Source organism: Sciurus vulgaris (genome assembly GCF_902686455.1).
Source record: "Sciurus vulgaris genome assembly, chromosome: 17".
NCBI classification, from domain to species: domain Eukaryota; kingdom Metazoa; phylum Chordata; class Mammalia; order Rodentia; family Sciuridae; genus Sciurus; species Sciurus vulgaris.
In genome coordinates, this window is record NC_136478.1 from 42,854,325 (window position 1) to 42,877,665 (window position 23,341).

At 35.9% G+C, this 23,341-nt stretch overlaps 1 protein-coding gene across 3 annotated transcripts in view; it reads left to right on the forward strand.

Annotated features, from left to right (window-relative positions):
* LSM14A (LSM14A mRNA processing body assembly factor) overlaps positions 1 to 23,341 on the forward strand; it is a 58,925-nt gene that overhangs the window by 10,623 nt on the left and 24,961 nt on the right. For all 3 annotated transcript variants that reach the window (XM_079118563.1, XM_079118564.1, XM_079118562.1), the window contains exons 2-3: positions 13,404 to 13,567; positions 16,577 to 16,706. In XM_079118563.1, the coding sequence (XP_078974689.1) occupies positions 13,404 to 13,567; positions 16,577 to 16,706 (294 nt within the window). The remainder of the gene's footprint in view (positions 1 to 13,403; positions 13,568 to 16,576; positions 16,707 to 23,341) is intronic.

Consider the following 23,341-nt stretch of genomic DNA (forward strand, 5'->3'; position numbering starts at 1 on the left):
ATGAGAGGATAGGGCATAATGGGTTGTGTCATTTTAGCAACCATATATGATTTATATAATTCTCTTCTTCTCAACAGCCTTCCTGTGTGTCGTTCACATGCTATAGAATTAACTCATTGTAAGTGTACAATACAGGGAGGGTTGTGCAGCCATCACCATAGTTCAGTTTTAGAACAATTCCATTATTTCAGAAAGCTTTTGTGCCTGTTTACTCAGCACCTGCTCCTATCCCTAGTTCTAGACTGTGCTTTGCTTTTCATATGTAGTGCTGATTGATTGTCTAGTGTTTAAAATTCTTGCGTTCTTAGAAACCTTAAATTTCAAACAGTTGCATAGTTGTCCACACTTCTGCAGTTTCACTTATCTTTCAATTTCTCTTGGTCAGCCATGGTTCAGAAATATTAAATGAAAGGTTTTAGAATCAATTCATAAGTTTTAAATTGTATGCCATTCTGAGTAGTTTGATGAAGTCTTACACAGTCCTGCTCTGTCCATCCAGTATGTGAATCATCCCTATATACACTGCCCTACCTTTAGTCAGAGGTGCCATCTCAGATCTACTGTCACAGTACCACAGTTTTAGCAGTGCTTGTGTTTCACATAATCCTTATATAGTGACATAAAATTATGTCACAAAAATACCTCCTCACTTACCTCATTTTATCATGTAGACATTGTATCATCTTTATATCATGCCAAAGGATGAATAGAATACAATAAAAAATTGAGCTGGGCATGGTAGCACATGCCTGTAATCCCAGCAGCTCAAAACATTGAGACAGGAGGACTACAGGTTGAAGCCAGTAGTTAGGCTGTAAGCAACCTAGTGAGACCCTGTCTCAAAATAAAGAAAATAAATAAGTACTGGGGATGTGGCCCAGTGATTAAGCACCCTTGGGTTCAATCCCTGGTAACAACAAAAAAAAAAAAAAATTTTTTTTTTGAGAGGGAGACTAGAGTCTCATGACTTTTATTATAGTGTATAATATAGTGTATTGTTATTAAATTGTTATTGTACTTTTTGTTTCTAATTTATAAGTTAAGCTTTATCATTAGTATGTGTGTATGTATGTAAATGCCCTATAGTGTATATAGGTATCTCTGGGGATTTTGGAATATATCAACTTAACTATAACAGGTTTTGTTTTGTTTTGTTTTGTTTTTGTTTGTTTGATACTGGGGATTGAATGCAGAGGTGCTTTACCACGAGCTACATTTCCAGTCCTTTTATTTTTGAGATGGTCTTGCTAAGTTGTTAAGATGCTGAGACTGGTTTAGTTTTCCAAGATAGATGAATAAAAACTACCCTCAATATTCTTCTGTATGCCTAAGACAAAAACTTCCATGTCTTTTTTTTTTTCCTCTTTGCCCTATTTTCCAGGATTTTGTAATTTGAGGTTGTAATTACAGATTATTATTACATTGTTTGTGTTTTTAGAGTCCCTTAAGGATAGTTTTATTAGCAATACTGATATAGATAAAACTTTTTAAGTTACTTCACAAGTCTCTCAATTTGTTTAGCTGAAATTTTCCCACCAAAAAGAAGGAAGAAAAAATTTCTGTAGGTTGTTACTCTGAGGTGCATGTCTTCTGATTGGTCTTTTGTTATCTCACATGTATAATATTTTGCGTTAACAGGTTCTTTTTCCATTGTACTCTTTAGCATTGTTCTGTTGTTCCCTGGCATTTACTACTACATGTGAGAAGTTAGATACTAGTTTCTCTTTTCTGTGTAATCAACATATTGGTAGATTTTTAACAACTTCCATTTAAACTCTTCTGGGCTTTTTCTTCAAACATTCTGTCTTGTACTGGATGATCCTGTTGATCTAAAGAATCAAGACTTTATTTAGCTCAGGAAAACTTTTCTTTTGGTCATTGCTTCTCATTGTGGAGTTCTGTTGACAGATATTTTAAACATTTATCCTCCATTATTTTTGTGTGTTTTCTCTTCCAGCTTTTAAACTTTCTGCCCTGTATTGTGAGACTGTTTCTGAAATTGGTCTTTTGGTTCACCAGTTGACATATGTCAGTGTTCTTCTCTTTGATACTTATGTTGAATTTGGGGGAGGGTGTGTGTGTGTGTGTGTTTTCCATTTCTTTTTAAATAGGAAATCGTTGTTTATGATAAAATTTTTCACTAACTTCGTGAAAAGCACATCTCCCTCTACATCCTGTCATTCAGGCTCCAGTTTCTTGTGCTTGACTTTCAGAGCTATTTAGTGCATACTGTAAACATATATGTAAAAATACCTGGTTTTTTTTGTTGTTCGTAATGCTTTTTATTCACATGTTGTTCTTATTTACTTATCATAGAATGCAAGCTACATTTTAATATTTCCAGTATTGATATTGGTATTTTCTGTTTCCTTTATTGACTTGGTTTGCACATGTGCTGTGTGCTCTGATTGTTAGATCCTGGTATCTCCTCGCCAAGTCCTCATATAGAGTCACTGACTTCCTTTCCTTCCCTCTCTCTCTCTCTCTCTCTCTCTCTCTCTCTCTCTCTCTCTCTCTCTCTCTCGCTCTCTCTCTCTCTCTCTCTTCTTTCTGTTCCTTTTTTAATTTTTGTCCTAGAAATTGAACCCAGGACATTAATTACATATACTGAGCACAAACTCCACTGAACTATACCCTTAGCCAAACAGATTTTTTTAATACCTGACCAGCTGTGCACGTAGACATTTTTCTTTTAGAGCTGAGTGTATGTGGCAGGGGATACTATCAACTCTGGTCATAGAGGCAAGCTTTACTGGTATTAGTGAAAATTCTGTTACGAATTTAGCACACTTCAACTCTTTTTTTTTAATCTGAGATTTACAAATGCAAGTTTAGAATGAATGTTGTTGACATCTGATATGTGCTCTTTTAACAGTGATTTAAGTCTCTGTCCAATTTCTTAATGCATATATCATTCCTCAGTGTAACTGACTGATATATGAACAGTCCTCTTTGAACAATTACTTGTTGAGTGCACATGGAGAGACCCTTTACCCTGTTTTAAGGGGTTAATTCCTTGGACTAATCAAATCATCAAAATAGAGCACAGTTAAATTTCCTAATTGCCATTATTTATTAACATGTATGTTATGGTACCCTTAATATGTTGTTCCATAGAAAATATTCTAGAAGTCTAGATTCTTGATAGCCATCCTTTGTTTTCCTCAACCCAGGAAAATATATCAACAAATAGTTACTTGGAGTTAAGAGACAATACTTAGAAGCTGTGAACTTGGTGGGATTTCTGAGAAAAAGATTTAACTTCCTACCTTTTAATGAGCAATGTATGCTCAAAATAAGCACCTAAAATTTGCCCCTTTTCCTGAAACCTCATATCCAATCGATCCTTTCTCTTTTTTTTAATTAATTTATTTTTTTGTTTTTACAGACTGCATTTTGATTCATTGTACACAGATGGGGTACAACTTCTCATTTCTGTGGTTGTACACAGTGTAGATTAACACCACTTGTGTAATCATACATGTACATAGGATAATAATGTCTGTCTCGGTCCACTATCTGTCCTCCTCCCACCATCTCCCACCCCATCCAATCTTTTATTTTTTTTTTAGTTGTAGATAAACACGATACCCTTATTTTATTTATTTATTTTTATGTGGTACTGAGTGAGGATCAAACCCAGTGCCTCACACGTGCTAGGCAGGTGCTCTACTTATGAGCTACAACCCCAGGCCCCTTTCTATTCCTTTTGATTTTACCTCCTAAATACTTTTTGTCTCCCTCTGCTTCTCCCCTGCATCTCCACCATAACCACCCTGACCTAGACCTCTGTCACCTTTTATCTGGTCCAGTGTGAATCACACTATAGCACAAGTAATCTTCACAGCACAGTCATGTCACTTTCTTGAAAACTTTTAGTGGTTTTCAGTTTTCAGGAAAACTGAAATTCTTATCTTGCTCCTTGGTGCCTTCATCAGCTTTATATTGTGCCACCATTCCCTTCTGCCCATTCCTTCTCTTTATAATTTGCCATTTTCATTCCTTAAACATCTTTCTGCCTCAGGGACTACACCCTGCCTGTCCCTCTTCATTTTCAAATCTTAGTTCTGGTATTACATGATCAAAGAAGCTTTTTTTTTTTTTTTTTTTAAACAAATGATCAAAATACAGTCTTTATTTTTATAACTGTCTAAGTGTGATCCAAATGTATCCACAAGTTTTTCCAAAAGAAACATGCTATAGGGCTGGGGAGGTAGCTCAGTTGGTAGAGTGCTTGCCTTGCAAGTACAAGGCCCTGTTCAATCCCCAGCACTGCACGCGCACACACACACACACACAAAAAAAAAACGAAACATACTATAAATAAGCAAACTGTCTGCTCACTAGTATGTTTATGAACTTCCAGGTTGTCTCATTGGATTTCATTACAGATCACTCAAACCTTTCTGAAGATTTTCATGCAATTTTCTTTAATCCTCTTTTTTGTAATTATTTTCATTCTTTATGAGAGTAATGACCACTTACACTATACAGAATCCTTGTGAGGATTAACTAAACTAACATATGCTACAGTACCTAGCTTATGTCTAAATCAAGAAAGGAAGGAATCAAACCTGCTGTAGTGAATGCTTACCAAATGTTGAGTCATTGTAAATGCTGTCCTTCCTATTTCCTTTGGATATATTCCCATGTTCTGCTAATTCTGATTTGTCCTCATACCTGTCCCCTATCTCAATCTTTACTATCACTACATGATTTAGGAAATCTTTATTTCTTGCTTTAGATTTCAGCTTCCTCTATAACTTTTCCAAGAAGAACTACTTTTTTTCCAATATTTACATTGCCTCTGCTGGTAGTATTTTTTTTTTTCCCTAAAATGCAGATCTGACTGATGTTCCCATTAAAAATTTTTAAATGACTTCACATTTCTTTCTGGATAAAACCTAAATTTAAAAGGAATTTGCCTCTTTATCCCTCTACTTGTCCTGATTCTTTTGGGGACCACATGTTGCACCTGTGCCTAGAGTGCCCCCCTCACCTATCAAACTCTTTCTAATACCCTAAGCACCAGGCAAATATAAACTCTCCTATGATGCCTTATATCTGTATATACAATTTAATAATCTGTCTTTCAAGAGACATACTTAGCACTTACGGAGTAAGTACATCTGATTGTCCTAGACCTTATGCTAGATGCTGGAAAGGAAAGCAGTACAGAGTTTCTTGAAGACATAGCATTTAAGCTACAGCCTGACTGGGCAAATCAAAATTAGCCACATAAAATAGGCATAAAGACAGGTGTGAAAAAATGTCTGGTCGTTGGCCCCAGGGAGTCTACAGTCTATCAGGGAAACAGGCAAAACAAAAACCCTTGGCCTGGCCCATAATACTTGTACCAACTTATTTGAGGTGGAACCCATTCACTCTCATTTATTTAATCAAGTTCCTTCAGGTGTGAGGCCTTTCCACAAGGATGCCTTGAATTGCAATGCTCTTTACATGGCTATTATTGAAGAAATGCAGCAGATTGAGAATCAAAGAAGAGAACTAAAGCTGTGGAAGTTTCAAAAGCCAATGAGAAGGTGCCAGATAACCAGTTTAGCCCTGCCCCCTTTCATTTACTAATATATATCATTTACTCTTTCATTTAAATGGTAGGTTAACCAGTTGTTTGTGTGGGGTTTTTTTGTTTGTTTGTTTGTTTGGGGGGTTTTTTGGTACCAGGGATTGAACCCAGGGGCACTTAACCACTGAGCCACATCCTCTGCCCTTTGAGACAGGGTCTCAATTGCTTAGAGCCTCCTTAAGTTGCTGAGGTTGGCCTCAAATTAGTGATCCTCCTGCCTTGGACTCCCAAGTCATTAGGATTACAGGCCTGTGCCACCATGCCTGGCCAACAAATTTTCTTCATGAATTGTAGGGAGCCATTGAGAGTTTTTAAACTAGTAATGTGACATCTCAGAGTCCTGCTTTTAAAAGTTCATGCTGACAGCATTGTATAAAACTTGATTGAAGGTGAAGGGGAAAGTTGGCAGTGGTGAGGTCAGTTATTTTAGTTGAGAAAGAGGAAATGTAGACTTAAACTAGTTTTGTGCTTATCAAGTTTTATTTTAGCATGTTTCTCTACCCGACATCAACATCTTTTCCCTGTTGTATCACTTGTTATTTAGCAAATTAACTATTTGTCAATCACATGAAGAGTACTTCCCCTCTCCCCCATACACACAAGAGATTTTATTAAGCAGACAGGCAGAGTGTCTGGGTGAGAGAGAGAAAGGGAGTGAGAATGAGGAGGAGAGAGAGAGAGAATATGAAAGTGGAGCTATTCCTGAAGAGTACTTTTTTCTGAAAATTTTACTTGGTCAGAAATGTATAGTTGAACAACTTTGTAAGTATTTAATGGGAGAAGACAGTATAAAATAATACCTGATGACAATATGAAGGCTATTTTATTTTTTTAGATGAGAAATAATGAGTTCCTAAATCACTTTTCTTTGGTCATCTTGTGCTTTATAGAAATAATTCAGGATCTCTATTACCTGCAGTTTCAAAGAAATTCTTATAGAAAATATTTGCTTTCTAATAAATGTGTTCAGGACCATTATTGTTTCATTATTATCTCACCATCTAAAATTTCAAAATTGCTCTTTTAGTTTTACATTTCTTTCTTTGTGTCATTCCCCCTAAATTCTTATTTGCACTACTCAGTGTCCCCTTAAAACTGTCTGTAATTATTATGGTTAAGAATATACTGCTGAGCACAGTGGCACTTGCTTGTAATCCCAGTGACTTGAAAGGCTGAGGCAAGAGGATCATAAATTCACGTCAAGTCTCAGCAGCTTAGTAAGCCCCTGTCTCAAAACAAGATAGAAAAAAGACTATGCCAGGTGCAGTGGTGCACACCTTTAACCCAGCAACTCAGGAGGCTGAGGCAGGAGGGTTGCAAGTTTAAAGCCAGCCTCAGCAATTTAGCAAGGCCCTAAGCAACTGGGTGAGACCGTGTCTCAAAATAAAAATGGTTAGGGATGTGACTCAGCAGTTGAGCACCCACTAGCACCAAAAAAAAAAAAAAAAAAGCTGGGGGGGGGGTGTAGCTTCATGGTAGAGTGCCCCTGAGTTCAATCCCTGATACCAAAAGAAGAATAATTTATCTGAGTAAATCTAAAACTTTTTAAGCACCAACATGACTTCAAAAGGAGAAATTTCTATACCTGTACTCCAGTAACAGGTTGGAGTCAAATATAGACAATTTTATACAATACTGATAGTGTTGTATAAAAAATTATTTTTAGGCCGTGTGTGTAAGGTATATTTGAAACATTTATGAATTTTTTATTTATACTCAGGTTGCATCACCAAGATACCACTTTTCAAAATCCAAAACACATCTGATCCCAAGCATTTTGGATAAAGAATATTTCCTCAACCTGAAAGAGGAAGCAAGTGAGAGAATCTCATTAGCTGAGCAAGGTCTTAAACCTGTGATTGTGGGAGAAAGGAGTTTTATGGAAGCAGACTGTGGTGCAATTCAAAGAGCAGGCCTGTAGAATCTTATTTTGTGTAGTGCTGCTCCTGAATAGAAAATTCATTGACTGAAGTTGTAGCTCATCAGTAGAGCACTTGCCTAGTATATACGAGCCCCTGGGTTTGTTCAATCAAGTAAATAAATATATATAATAAATACATATATTACATACATTTCCATAAAATACATTTTTATATTTATGTAATATTGTATATTATGTACGTGATAATATATTATGATATTACATAAATGTTTTTATACATATTATATATCTACATGATTTGCTCACAACCATCCTACTTTCAGGGCCTGTGCAAAGGGTCAGCACTGTGGAAGAGATGGTTGCTCTTTTAAGTAATATAAAACTCACATTAAAGTTACATTTAATAACTTTATTCCAAATCTGCAATCTCAGATGGTTTCAGCAAGAATTAGTGTATAGTACTGGATGTAGAGTAAGAGCTGGACTTACATGTAAATGTCAGAAGAGAAGAAAATACCAACTGTAACCTTTTTCCTGGCTTGATGCTTTTGTAGTTGATTTTTTAAATATGGTGATTTTTTTTTCCCCATATGTTGACATCCAGTTTTTTTTTTTTTCCTAAGTGTGACTTTTAATATACCATTAAAACTAATGATTAAACATTATTGCTTAGTCTTCTGAATGTACTGAAACATTTTCTAAAAGTAAATTAATTATATAAAAGAGAGATAACCCTTGGATATGTGGATGCCCTCTATTACTACCTCGATCTTCTCTCCTTTTTTGTCTTTTCAGTACTTTTGTCCCTTGTTTTCTCATTATCTCCCCCTGTACTTTGGGCATTGCCATTTCCCCTGTGGTTTATAGGTAAGTGAAACACGAAAAGTAAGACCATTTACTTGGACACTGTTCGTTGCCATATTCTGTCATTTCCCCATAAGACACTTGCTTACATAAACAATGTGTAGGTTCATTGGGATCTATTGCAAACTCAGCAGGTGAGGCTTCTCTTTCCTGCTAGGCCTTAGAGCATTTCTTTTTCTTGTCTGACTTGGATTTTTTTCCTCTTTAAGTGAATGATCATCAGTCTTTGATCCCATTTGTCTGTGGCATAAGTCACTGTTTTCACTGGTTCTCTACCTGTGGGGTCTTCTTAAAGATCTTTCTGGCTGGCTAGAATCCATTTTTGCTTCACCTAAGGTTGTTTGTTTTCAGCAGAATCTTGGAGATACTATGAATATAACTCCATTTGCTTGCTCAATTTTCCACCAGTTCACATTTGTGTGACAATCTGAATTTTTTTTTTTTGGTTTCCTAATTCTTGTCTATTGATTAATGTTCTCTGGAGGTGCTGCTATAGGTATTTTTTTCTAGTTTGAATTGTCTTCTATTTTTCATAGACATCAACAATTTCCTTTTATATTTGAAGAGCCAGGGTCAGTGACAGTCCCAGCTACAGCATCCCCTTCTTGATTGGATGGCAAAGAGATTTGAAACATAAAACAAACATGTTTCCAACCCCACTAACACCCCGCTAACACCCTGCTAACACCCTGCACAGCCTGGCTCCCTCCTAAGCAGCCAGCACCATCTATATAAGCAGTTATTATTTCTTAAGTTTGCTCAAAACACATATTCTTTCATTTTATTCTAGGTAGGTTTATTGTATAATCTAATCTAATGCCCTCAATATTAAACAGTGCTCAGTACTTTTAGAAATAACTTACTTTAATATCTTTCCACTGTGGGATTTATTCAAGAAATATTCAAATGTCTGCTATATGTAGGGCACTGTGTTAGATTCTCTGAGAGTTGCAAAGATGATTTAAATATATTTCTTTCTCCTGAACATTTTTAAATTTTAGAAGGAGGAAGTATAGCTAGAATGTTAGAGTGCTGTGTGATTTTCAGAGGAGGAACTGATAACTTGATACTTGGAATTGTGTGATAGTTAATTTTATGTCAGTGGGCCACAGTGCCTTGATATTGGGTCAAGCATTTTCCATGTTTCTGTGAAGATTTTTTTTTTAAAGATTAATGTTTAATTGGGTAGGTTTTGAGTAAATAGATTACACAAAATAAAATGTTGGTAGGCCTGACCTAAACTGTTAAAGGCTTTAATAGAACAAGCTGGCCCTGTGTCCCATACCTATAATTCTAGTGACTTAGGAGTCTGAGGCACGAGGATCCAGCCTTAGCATCTAAGCAAGGCCCGAAGCAACTTAGCAAGACTGTCTCTAAATAAAATATAAAAAAGGGCTGAAGATGTGGCTCAGTGAAGTGCCCCTGGGTTCAATCCCTGGTACCATAAAAGGTGTGGGGGTGGGGGGACTTTAATAGGATTTGCAAAGACTGACCCTCCTATGAGCAAGAAGGAATTTTACCAGCCTACTGTAGCTTGTGGATTTTTACCTGTTCTCTTGGAATAATGCATGCTCTATTTTTCCTGTTTTCACACCACAATCAATAGAAGACTGCTATGATCCTAAGAACTTAAGGATTTCTTCCTATAGTAAGCAAGCAGCTCTGTAAAAACAGACCCAAGGGGCTGGAACTGTAGCTCAGTGGCAGAGCACTTGCGTAGCATGTGTGAAGCACTGGGTTCGATCCTTAGCACCACATTAAAATGATACAAATAAAGGCATGCTGTCCATCTACAACTACAAAAAAAATTTTTTTTAAAGCAGATACAAGCTGAGTGTCCTCTAATTTTATTTAATTCTGACGCTACTATTTAATTCTGTGGAAATAGTGCCCACAGGTTGAGGGCTTAGTCCTAAGCCCTAGGTTTTACCTGTGCTTCTGACTGTCCACCTATAAATTGAGATTTCCACAACCCCTTTCCTGGGTTTGATTAATTTGCTTGAGTGACTCACAGAACTCATTTATTGGTTTATTATAAAGAATGTTACAAAGAAGACAGATGAAGAGGTGTATAGGTAACGTATGGGAAAAGGGACATGGAGCTTTTCATGCCCTCTGGGTTTGTCATCCTGTAGGAAAACCCCATGTGTTCAACTTCCAGGAGCTCTCCAGGCTTGTCCTTTTGGGGGTTTTATGGAGACTTCACTGCATAGGCATGATTGAAGCCTAGACGGCTGTATCAAAATGTGATTGGACAAAAAAGCTGTGGTCTGATGCCAGTAGCTTGGATGGGAAAAACAAGCAAGATCTGTGGGTCAGCAGTCTGCTTAGCCTCTCAGTGCAGTAACACAGGGCAGGACCCCTGTGAAATGAGGTGGGTCTTGGGACCTATTATCAGACAAGGGTAGGTCAGAGAATTTAAAGGCAGGGGAAGATTAGGGAGTTTCTCTGAACTGTTTGAGGAGAGAGAAATTTTAGTTTCTGGACCTGCCTTGGGAAGGTTTTCTTCACACCATGTTTTGGGAAGTATACCCTTAATTTTAAAACGGCTTATTTATCAACTTTGTCAGGGAGGTGTGATGCTGGAGATCAAACCCAGGACCTTCAGCATGCTGAGCATGTGCTGTACTACTGAGCTATATCCCCAGTCCCTGACCGAAAAAAAAATTTTTTTTTAATCAAGTGGCTCCCTATCTAACAGGATAGTTTTAAGTTTATAGACTTGTTATTATGGTTTTTCTGTTTTGTTTTAATTTCCCAGTTTTTGTTAAAACACTGTGTGATAGCACTGTTCCTAGTCACACTTCGTAAGTTTGTAGCCCTCCTTGTATCTATTAAATTTACACTGTGTTCTAGAACCATAATAAATCATCATGTACACTTACATGCTTGAATGAATTTATTGTCCATTTCTTATGTTTTGGGAGAATGGTGCGGGGTGCTGGGGATTGAACCCAAGACCTTAGGCATACTATGTATGCTCTACTTCACCCCAAGCCCTATATCTTACCTTTTGACATGACTGTTCCTGTGAGTTCTTAGTTTTGATATAGCAAAGCGTAAGACTCTGGCTTTTTCTGCACTCAAGTGTTTTTCTGGAAATACAGTGAAAACTTTTGACCAAATTCAGATCTTAATATCAGGAGATTGCTATTATTGCTATATATATTATTATATATATGTTGTTTTTAGTTATGTTCTTTTTTATTTACTCTGTTATCACTCAGGGGCATTGGTTAACTGCTGGATCTTCATAACTATCGTTTTTATTGCTGTGCTACTTTTTCTTTACGTTTTGTTTGTCTCCAAATTATTCTTTTAGTAATTTGATGTTACTGCATTGACTTGCTTGGTTTATTTTATTTTATTTTTCCCAGTACTGGGGATTAAGCACAGCGGTACTGTACCCCTCAGCTATATCCCAAGTCCTTTTTATTTTGAGACAGGATCTCACTCAGTTGCCCACACTGACCTTAAACTTGTGATCCTCCTTCCTCAGCTATGCAAGCAGCTGGGATTCAGGGGTGCATCACTATGCTCAACATGTTCTTGATGCATTTATTGTTCTGTTACTTTGCTGTGATAAATATTAATCCTGAATATTTTTCATATTTCTCTTGAAGACCATGTTTTGTCACTATTCTCATCCTTCCTTTTTTCCTTCCTTTATTCATCAGTCCTTTTACTTTTCTCCCCTTTTCATCTTTTCTGTAAAAATTTTACATGATTCCATGCCCCTTACTTTTTTTTCTTACACCTTCCAATATAAGCTGCTTGCCTGAATATGGAATACAGATTCTTCTCTAATTTACTCTGAATTCACTTGGGTGTAGTTTGAATGGTTTAGTCAGGCCTTGGAAGTCCTAATAGAACTTCTCTGCAACTTTGTACAAGGGCCATTGGTTTTTCTCCCTCTGCTTCAGAATGAACTGATTTACTGCTTAGGAGTTATGGAATTTTTTTCAGTGAGGTTGAATTAAATATAATTGTAATTGTCTTAGCCCAGTTTTTTCTCTTCTTCAACCTTCCTCTTAGATAAAGGTCAAAATGTAAATAAAGCCTTGTCACTTCCTCCTGACTGCTTAAAGATGTTTGGCCAGTAGGGGAAGGGGAACTCTACTGAAGCATTCCACACCTTTTCCCTTATCGCACCTACATGCCAAGTTAGGGAGTATCAGTGAAAATGGAGTTACAGTGGGCAGGGGAATGGTATATGTGGATTCTGGGCTTGGTCTTCCAGATTGGACTAGTTCAGTCTGTATTTGAATGATTTGGGGGTGGTGGCAATACTGAGATTAAACCCAGGCCTCCTCTGCAGCAGCTTCTTATTTTTTTTTTTTATTTTATGACAAGGTCTTGCTTAGTTGCCAAGGCTGACCTGGAACTTGTAATGCTCCTGCCTCAGCCTCCAGAGTTGCTGGGATTACAGGCATGTTGCCACTGCTCCTGACTTGGATAGAGACATTTTTCAGAAGTCTTTAAGGCAGTGAACCTGAAAAATTAAATAATCATTAGAGACTCAGGGAGTTGGTTTAAAATGCATATTTCTGGACCCTGTCCCCAGAATGTCTAAATTTGTCAAAATCTTCATTTCTAGCCAGTTTACCTTGTTGTAGGTGGTCTATAGTTTAACTTTGAGTAGTGCTCTTCAGTGTTAAAATAATAAGACTTAATTTGCAGTTGATATTTTTCAGACTATCCCATGAGGCTGAATAGCTGACAGTTGCTCACTGTAGTGTCTAGAGAACTTTTTGCTCACCAGGGTAATTGTTACCTTAAAAAAAAAAAAAGACTCAAACTGGATTTTGTGGGCTGGAAAAAAAATCTGTGTTACCACCCCTCCCTAACCAAGAAATCCCCACCTCTGATAGTCTTTTAAATAAAATATATTTAGCTTAAGCAAAAACCATTGTTTCCTTCTTTAAAAACACCTACAAATTAATGAATACCTTCTGACATGATATTTCAAAACTGCTGCTTAATACTTAGAACGAAATACTGAGAGGCCCTACCTGAATATGTAAATGTAATGACAGTAGGCACAGCTCATATCTTCTATTTTCTCACCAGTTCGATCCTTTGGTACAGAAGACAGACCAACAGATCGTCCTATACCTCCTCGAGATGAAGTCTTTGAATATATTATATTCCGTGGGAGTGATATTAAAGATCTCACTGTTTGTGAGCCACCAAAACCACAATGTTCTTTGCCTCAGGACCCAGCTATCGTTCAGGTAATTGATAGTAAATTGTCTTGAAATACAAGTAAACTTCACACACATACAAAACAAGCCTTGATTTGCCTCTGCCAGTTGAATGTTTGTGTAGTTTACCATTTCAGAGTTGCCTTAATTGGGCTGGGGATATAGTTCAGTTGGTAGAGTACGTGCTTTGCATGCATAAGGCCCTAGGTTCAATCCCCAACACCACAAAAACAAAACAAATACAAAGTTGCCTAACTACCTAAAACTACCTGTATAATATTCTTACCTAGGTTTTAATATTTGGATAATAAATCAGATGAAATAAGAGAAGAAATAATTGAAGAATCCATATTATAAAATATTTTCTAATTTAAACAATACTAGTGTTACAGTGGTTAACATTTATTGAGAGCTAACTCTAAAAGATGCTGTTCAAAGCACAAGCACTGTACATAAAATCAATCCTCATATACCATCTGAGTTTGATCCATAATTTTTCTTACTTTTACAAGTAAGGAAGTTGAGACAGAACCATTTAAATAGACCCAGGCAACTTGGCTCCAGAATCTAGGATCTATAACACTACACTAATCAGATAATGGTTTATATTACAAACTAGGGTGATAATTGCTACTCTTAAGTAAAAAATTATTAGGTTTAATGAGAGGAAACTGCCAAGTCACATTATATATTATATGGTATACAATAGTATATAATAAGATAGTATTAACATAAAGGGATTTTAGCAGAGACTAGATCTTAAATTTCCTAAATAAAAAAACAACTCAAGTATTCCCAGAAAGAGAAATTGGAAATTTGCATGTTTTACTAAAAATAGAAACACAATACATAAACACTTGTAAATAATTAAAGATATCCATTACAGTATACGTTTACATGTTCATTAGAAGGATATAAATGCTTTCTGAACTTTGGCCATAACAAAAGAAGCAGTTTCACGTAGCATAGCTGATTAAAAGTGTGGCTCTCCTGTGATTTTCCTTGTGAATTCATTTTCTTCTTTACCTTTTTTTGTCATAAGTCTTTTTCACTTAAAATATATTTGTTCAGTTTTGTTAGTATAGTACCTTTCCCCTTTTTTATGTTGTGACTGATAAAATCTTGTTTTCCCACAGAATAGATTTTTTAAATCTGTATCTTAAAACTTACTTCCAGCTATTAAAGGAAAATACCTAATAAACTCTCTTAAAGAAAATGTAAAATGGAATTGAAAATTGAGAGAAAAGGACCTCGTAATATTTATTTGCTGTTTTCCCCTGAATAAAATATTTATGATAAGAAATAAAGAAATATCTTGTTGCAGCATAAACTGGAAAAATTCTCTAGTCTTATCTCTCCCTCTTAAAGTTTTCTTTTTGGAGAAAGAAATGTGATGTAATCCTAAGAAAATATGAGTCTCTTAGATGGAGAAAGAAAAGACACATTCTTTCGTGTGTGTGTTTTACAGTAGGAGATTAAATGCAAGGGTGTTCTACCACTGTAGGAGATTAAATGCAAGGGTGTTCTACCACTGAGTTATATCCCGAGCCCTTTTTTTTTTTTTTTTGGAGACAGGATCTTGCTAAGTTCCCCAAGATGGCCTGGAACTTGGCGATCCTCCTGCCTTCTCTTCCTGGGTCACTGAAATTACAGGCATGTGATACCTGTCCCACCAAGACACTCTTCTCCCCCCCCCCCTCCCCCTTCACTGTGTAGCATTGATTCACCTACAAGGTAAGAATTGGTACAAATAATAAACAGTGCTTTAAATACAAATAAATAGTTCTGGTTTCTTAGAAAACAGTTTTTATAATTCTAAGTTAAGTATTTTCTAAGTTGCTGTTAAAAATAGACTATTTGCATTAAGTTCTACTTCACCATAACCCTTCGAAGAGGTAAGGATAAAATGATGAATTCCAAGAAGTCATCAGAAAGATGGAAGATAGTCCACCTCCAGGACACATTCCTAATAGAGATAGTTGCCTTCATTAAAGATTGGTGTTATTTTACTTATTGTTCCTTACATGTCTTGATAATTCTGTAGCAACCAGTTATTTGAATAATCAGTTTTAGGGAGGGAGGTAAATGAAGGGAGCACAAATCAAAATGGTATTGAATGACTTGTTCAACCATCAGAATCTTCAGCTTGTTCATTTTATTCATTCATTCAACAGTACTTGTTGAGTACCTAGGATTGATAAAAACAGTGAACACTAGATAAAGATATTGCCATAAATGACCTTATATCCAGGAACCCTATATCAGGACATTCTTATTTACATTATGAAATATTTTATAATAAATAATAAAATATATGTGTATTAAATATATTGTAGGTTCGGTAAGTTAAGATTTTATATACAAAATTTTCCTCAACTTATATAATTGCCTGTAAAAATGTAAACGGTTTTGTGTGGAGTATGTTGGTTTCTGCATCTCTTTCCTGTAAATTTAATAGTAGGCCTCAAATGATTAAAAATAAAAGAAAAATCACCGGTGAGATGTCTTACTTATTTCAGTACCAGACAGACTGAAACCCAGTATTACTGAATGCAGTTTTTCTTTCAGCAAAGTTACTTTACTTACTCAAGTAACTTTTCATTTATTCTTTCCTAAATCTGCTGTAAAACTTTTAAATCAGGGCTGGGGTTGTGGCTTAGTGGTAGAGCACTTGCCTGGCATATGTGAGGTACTGAGTTCAATCCTCAGCACCACATAAATAAATAAAATAAAGGTACTGTCCATCTACAGATAAAAAAGGTTAAAAAAAAAAAAAAAAAAAAAACCTCAAATCACAGGAGAATTTTATTATAGAAAAAATTGTTTGTAATTCCCATTGCATATGATGGGTACATAATACACAAACATTGAAGGAGGTTGTTCATCTATTATAATATTAAATAAATATTGTAAGTCTTGGTAATTGCTTTTATACTAGTAGTTATAATTTAAAACTTGAAAGTTTTAAAAACCTGAATTTCTCTCCATTATATCCATGTTGTTTAGAGCTTAGGAAAATAACCCATGTTTTTCTTTCAGTCTTCACTAGGTTCATCTACTTCTTCATTCCAGTCAGTGGGCTCCTATGGACCTTTTGGCAGGATGCCAACATACAGTCAGTTCAGTCCAAGTTCATTAGTCGGGCAGCAGTTTGGTGCTGTTGGTGTTGGTATGTGATGCTTTTCTTTTCCCCGTAATTTCCTTTTCTTTACCACAAAGGTACGAAAAATTTAACCACAAATTTGTAGAAATGTTATTTGATGTTTCTTTCATAACCTTGTTCTATGATGTTAAACACATGATGATTATTAGTTTTTTAAAGTCTTTATTTAGTCTTTTTAATGATTAGTGGTTTCATGGAGGCCAACTTTCAGAGTAATCCCATTATAAACCTGGATGTATCCAATTAGCAGATTTCTTTGAAGTTTATTTTAAATTTACATAAGATATGTCCATTTAAAATGAACTTTTTTTTCAAATGAAATGAATTTTCTGAAAGGCAATATTAAGTGGAGTGTGGATGATTATATCTTTTAACAGCTACCTGTGAGAGATGCTCACACTCAGTACATTTGAGGGCTTAGTGCTTTGTTGTAACAGTGTTTTTGAAACATAAATCCAGTGAGAGGGGCTAGGGGTGCAGCTCAGTGGTAGAGTGCTTGCTTAGCATGCCAAGGCTCTGCGGGGCTGGCCGGGGTGGGGGGTGGTCTACAGTGAGAATATATAGGAAGGCTGGGCTAATGACAGTCCTACTGGTGATTATTAAAAGACAAAGGCCTCTCTGGGCACTTTGGCGCACGCCCTGTAATCCCAGTGACTCAGGATACTGAGGCAGGAGGCCAGTTTGAGAATAGCCTCAGCAACTCAGCATGACCCTGTCTCAACATAAAAAATAAAAAGGGCTGGGAATGTAGTTCAGTAGTAAAGTGCCCCTGGGTTTAATCCCTGGTACTTTAAAAAAAATAAAGACCACTTAGGACAAAAACTAAATGCAATCAGATTAGCTCAGTGTTTCTCTGTTTTTTATAGAAATACGTTTTGACTTTTTAGTATCTTTATTGAAATTCCCACAGTAAAGAGTAACTTTATGACTAGAGGATATAACTCAGTGGTAGAACAATTGCCTGTAATGTATGAGGCCTTAGGTTTGATCCCCAAATTTCTAGCACCATAAAAAGAACCTCAAATCTTAAGTTCTAGCCACTGAACTTAATTCCATGAAATGATTATTTTGTCAGTTTACTCTGTTACACATAGAGAATCATAAATAGTTTCATATGTATCTTAAAATTCATTAGTACCCTAACAAATTTTGTTAAAATTAACTTAATTCTGTTCTATGATTATACTTTTTTAAATACTGATGACTTTTTAAGTATGTAAATGTTTTACTTATTCACAAAAAAGATTGAGGGACAAAAACAGACTCTAAAATTGGATATAAACAAATGACAGATGCTAACTATGTAGCAAATTGATGATATAACCACACAGAGAAGAAAATTTATTTGAATATCTTAACACTCTTTAGGATGTATTTTAAGAACAAATAGAACAACAGAACTTGACTTAGGTCTAGAATTGATAGAGTTATTGCTATTGTTAATTCTTAAGCTTTTATTTATATTATAGGAATGGGCAATGTATTGATATTGATAAAGAGGAATATATTGATGTTGGGAAACTTTTTACTATGGGGAAGGGAGATAACAAATAATGGAAAGGAAAAAGGTAAGAAAGAACTGTGTGGTGTTGAATGTGAATTGAAGGTATAAGTCTCAACTCTTTTTTAAAGAACTGTTATTTTCTGGCTTTTTTCATAGGAAGAGCCTAGAAGCAATGATACCAGTAGCAAAGAACATGTAGATGGGTTCCTAGTTTTTAAATACCATTTCCCATTAAAAGGAACCAAGACCCCTTGAAAATAGAAAGAGCCATATGTGGTAGCATACACCTATAATCCCAGCAACTTAGCAAGGCCCTATTTCAAAATAAAAAAAATTAAAAGGACTGGGGATATGGTTCATAGTGAAGCATCCCTGGGTCCAATTCCTGGATTTTTTTTTTTTTTTTTTTTTTTTTTTAAACAGAAAAAATGCCTTCTAATAAATAAGAGTGATATTACAGGTTAAGCATCCCTAGTCTGAAATACTCCAAAATCTAAAAATCACCCTCAGGCTGTTTGCGTAATTGAATTTCATGTTTAGATTTTGGTCCCATCCCCAAGATATCATGTATGTGCAGATTTCAAAATCAAAAAAAAAAATCTGAAATCTAAAACACTTCAGGTTCCAAGCATCTTGAATAAGGGATACTCAACTTGTATAGATAATCACCATTGTGTAAATTCCAGTATAATAATTAGCAAAAATCAACAATGGATGCTAAAATCATTGGGTGAAAAGTATTGGAACAGGATATTAAGATGATCTTGAAGTATAATCCCATGGCTTACTTACTAATACAAAGGGAGAAAAAAAAGTACCTTTGTAAGGGAGAGATTTTGGTGGTTACCATCTTAACCAAGTAGTCAAGTTTAGCATTGCCTTAATTAAGTAATTTTGGGTCTCCCAATGTGATAATTGATGGAGGAGGGAGGAGTACATCACCTTGGTGGTGTTCTTGCTGAAAATACAGAGTGTAATTTTGAAGAAATGAACATATATATTCAGGTGATGGGATGTTCTGCAAGTTACCCAGATTTGTCAAAGGATTCAATGTCAGGAAGAACCCAAAAAAAGACAGCAAAACTCTTTCAGACTGGGAGACTGATGAGAGGTAACATCCACATGCAAAATGTTGTTGAATCTTGAGTCTGAGAAACAGTATAAAGAATATTTTAAGGACCACTGAGGAACTTTTGAGTGCGTGCTTAATGTTGATTGGTATCGTTACTGTTGATTTTCTTAAATGTGGTAATGGTGCATAGTTAACTATATAGGAGAATGTCTTTGTTTTGAGGAAATGGCTTTGAAATGTTTAAGGGTCAGTCAGAGGTCAAATTAATTTGTAACTTATCTGAGGAAAAGAGTAGTATATTTATACAGGTATAAAAAATGGGAAAATGGTTGTGCACCTGCCTATAATCCCAGCAGTTTGGCAACCTGAGATAGGAAGATTGCTATTTCAAAGTCAACCTCAACAAAAGCGAGGTGCTAAGCAACTCAATGAGACCCTGTCTCTGAATAAAATACAAATAGGGTTGGGGATATGGCTCAGTGGTTGAGTGCCCCCGAATTCAGTCTCCAGTACCAAAAAAAAAGAAATGGAAAAATGAAGTAGGTATGGCAGGATGTTAGCAGATGGTGAATCTAGAGGAATGTATTGGTATTTGATTTTAACATAGGTTTAACGTTTTTCAGAATTAAAATTTTAAATATTTAGTTCCTTTTATACCTATTCTTGGGTAGGTAAAATCTGCAGTAGTAACTTTGGTCCATAAATTTACTAATCCTGTTCAGGTTGTAAGATCAGTGTTATTTATACATGCAGTTTTGTTTTTTGGCTGTGTGTGTGTGTGTCTTTGTTTTTGGCTGTGCTAGGGATCAAACCTCAGGGATGCATGCTAGACAAGTGTCCCATCACAGAGCTATATCCCAGCCCTGTATTATCCTTTTTTGAGACTCCTTTCACTACATTGAATAGTTGGCTAACATCATAATCATCAGTATACTTATTTCCTGTATTTGCTTGGCTTAATATATATGAAGATTTTAACAGGATCTAGCACATAGTATCAGTGTACCAACTACTGCTTCGGTCATTTTCAAGACTGCCTACAATTGGGGTGTTTTGTGATAGTATAATATCTATTCCTTATAAGTGCTTGTATCTTTTTTGAGACAGGGTCTCACTAAGTTGCTTAAGCCTCACTAAGTTGCTGAGGCTAGCAAAAAACATCATAAGTTGGGAACCATCCCTCTTACTATAATAGTTTTATATGTAATTTGTGACTATTTTATTTTAATATATTTTGGAGAGAAAGCTTCTTAAAGGAAAAAGCAGTCCAGTAGGAACTTGGGCAAGGGTTTGGAACTTACTGTTCACAGAAAAAGAAATACAGATGGACCTTAAACATGTGAAAAAAAATGCTTTGATCTTGCTTATATTAAAAAAATGTACATACCGATTCAACACTAAGACACTGTTTCTCACTATCAATTCGGCAGAACTCCAGAATTTTTACTACTTACTCTTGGCAAGTCTGTAAGGAAACATACTCTCATACATTGAAAAGAGTAATATGCCAGAAAGATTTAAAGTACTGTCATTTTAAGCTGGTACTAAAATCCATTTTAAAAAAATTTTTTTTTTTTTTATGTGGTGCTGAGGATTGAACCCCGAACCTCACATGTGCTAGGCAAGCACTCTACCACTGAGCTACAACCCTGGCTCCCGTTTATTTGTTTTAATGTGGTGCTAAGGACCCCAAACCTAGTATCTCACATGTGCTAGGCAAGCGCTCTACCACTGAGCTACAACCCTGGCTCTGTTTATTTTTTTTAATGTGGTACCAAGGACCCTGAACCTAGTACCTCATGTGTGCTAGGCAAGCGCTCTATCACTAAGCTAGAACCCTGGCTCCTGTTCATTTTTTTTAATGTGGTGCTAAGGACCCCAAACCTAGTACCTCACTTGTGCTAGGCAAGTGCTCTTATCACTGAGCTATAGCCCTAGCTGAGATTAGATCATTATTGACCTTAATTTATGGATACATCTGAAAAATCAGATATCTCAATAAATGAAGCAACAAAACACATTTCCATATGCTTCATTTATGAGTAGACAATAAGAACTTACTGCTATAAACAGAAAAAATGACTCAGAAACAGTGAATGGTACAAATTGACCATGGTAGAATTTATATAAGATAAGATATCATCTTAATGTTGTCTGCCTACTCCCTGTACAAGTTAATAATCCTGAAAATTAAGTGTATAAAATAATAGTTCAGAGCCAGGCACAGTGGTGCATGCTGTAATCCCAGCAACTTAGCAAGGCCCTAGATAACTTAGTGAAACCCTGTCTCAAAACAAAAGGGCTAGGGGTATGGCTCAGTGGTTAAATTCCCTTGGGGTCAATCTCTAGTACCCACCACCTGCCCCCCCACCAAAAAAAAAATTTTGAAATGGGTTTACTGGAATGCTATGGCATCTTTCTCAATAATACTCTTATAGGCAAGATGGAGACAATTGCATACCTTTTAGCTGATAAAACAGGCAACCAGTTATTTTAATAATGATTCTCATAGATCTCCAGTGTTTTGTACAAATTAATTCTTAATAAGTTTGATAAAGAATTAGAAGACATGTGTTTGAACCTTACGGTTAGCATAAAACTAGGAGGGTGTTTTATGTAATACACGTGTCAAACTTGGGCTTGTTAAAGATCTGCTATGGGGCCAGGCTCTAGCTCAGTGGCAGAGCACTTTTCTAGCACATGAGAGGCACTGGGTTTGATCTCTAGCACCACATAAAGATAAGCAAAATAAAGGCATGCTGTTCATCTACAACTAAAAAGAAAATAAAAAAGATCTACTATGGTAACATATAAAGGAATTATTCCAGTTAAAATGGAGACATTGTCACACTGGGGGGAAAAAAAGAAAGAATGAGAGTGACCCAACTTAATGATGTTTTTAAGACATACAGTAAATATAGCAAAAGAAGAGAAAAGACATACCGTACAAACATTAATAACAAGAAAACCATGTTATATGTATTAGTAAAAGAACTGATAAAGATCAGAAATAAACAGATTCTTCATAAGAACAAGGGTCCGTCCATCAGTAAGTTATAACCATCCTAAATGTGCTTGTTACTTTTATAAAACAGTATACTCAACAATTGCAGAATATTGATTTTTTTTCAAGTAGAAATGGACTGTTCAACAATATAATAAATTATATTCAATTCCAGAAGGAAGCTGGGCACAGTAGAGCACACCATAATCCCAGCTGCTTGGGAGATTGGGGCAGGAGGATTGCAAGTTTAAGGCCAGCATTGGAAACTCAGTGAGATTCTACCTCAAAATAAAAATAAATAAATAAAAAGGGATGGGAATATAGATCAGTGGAAGAGCGCCCCTGGGTTCAGTCCCACTTCCAGGGTCAGGTGGGCAGGGAGGAACTCCAGAAAGATTGAAATCACATATTGTGAATTCTCAAACCACAAAGAAATTAATTGTGAAATTAATAAAGATATTTTGAAAAAATCTTCAGATAATTTGAGATGTAACAAACAATATTTGAGAGATCAAAGATGAAATCACAAGAAATTTTTTAAAGTGTTTTTTCCACATTTTGTATTGGTGCATTATAGTTGCACATATTGGAGGGATTTATTGTTAGATATTAGTACATGCACACAATATAAAAATATAATTTGGTATTTTTAATTTAATGACCACAAAATGTAACATCAAAATTTGTTGTCTGCCAGGCACAGTGGCATGTACCTGTAATCCAGCGGCTCAGGAGGCTGAGGCAGGAGGATCACCAGTTCAAAGCAACTTAGTGAAGCACTTAGCAATTCAGGGAGACCCTTGTCTCTAAATGTCTTGTCTCTTTAAAAAGGACTGGGATGTGGCTCAGTGGTTACATGCCCCTGGGTTCAATCCCTGGTACCACCAAAAAAAAAAAAAAAATTGTAGTCTAAGAAGCTAGAAAAGGAGAACAGAAAATTATCCCAAAAGCAAGAAGAAAAAATAACAAGAGCAGAAATCAACAAAATAGAAACCTATCATTATATGATATAAATGAACCATCAACAATAAAATTAAGAGTTGGTTTTCTAGCTAGGTGTG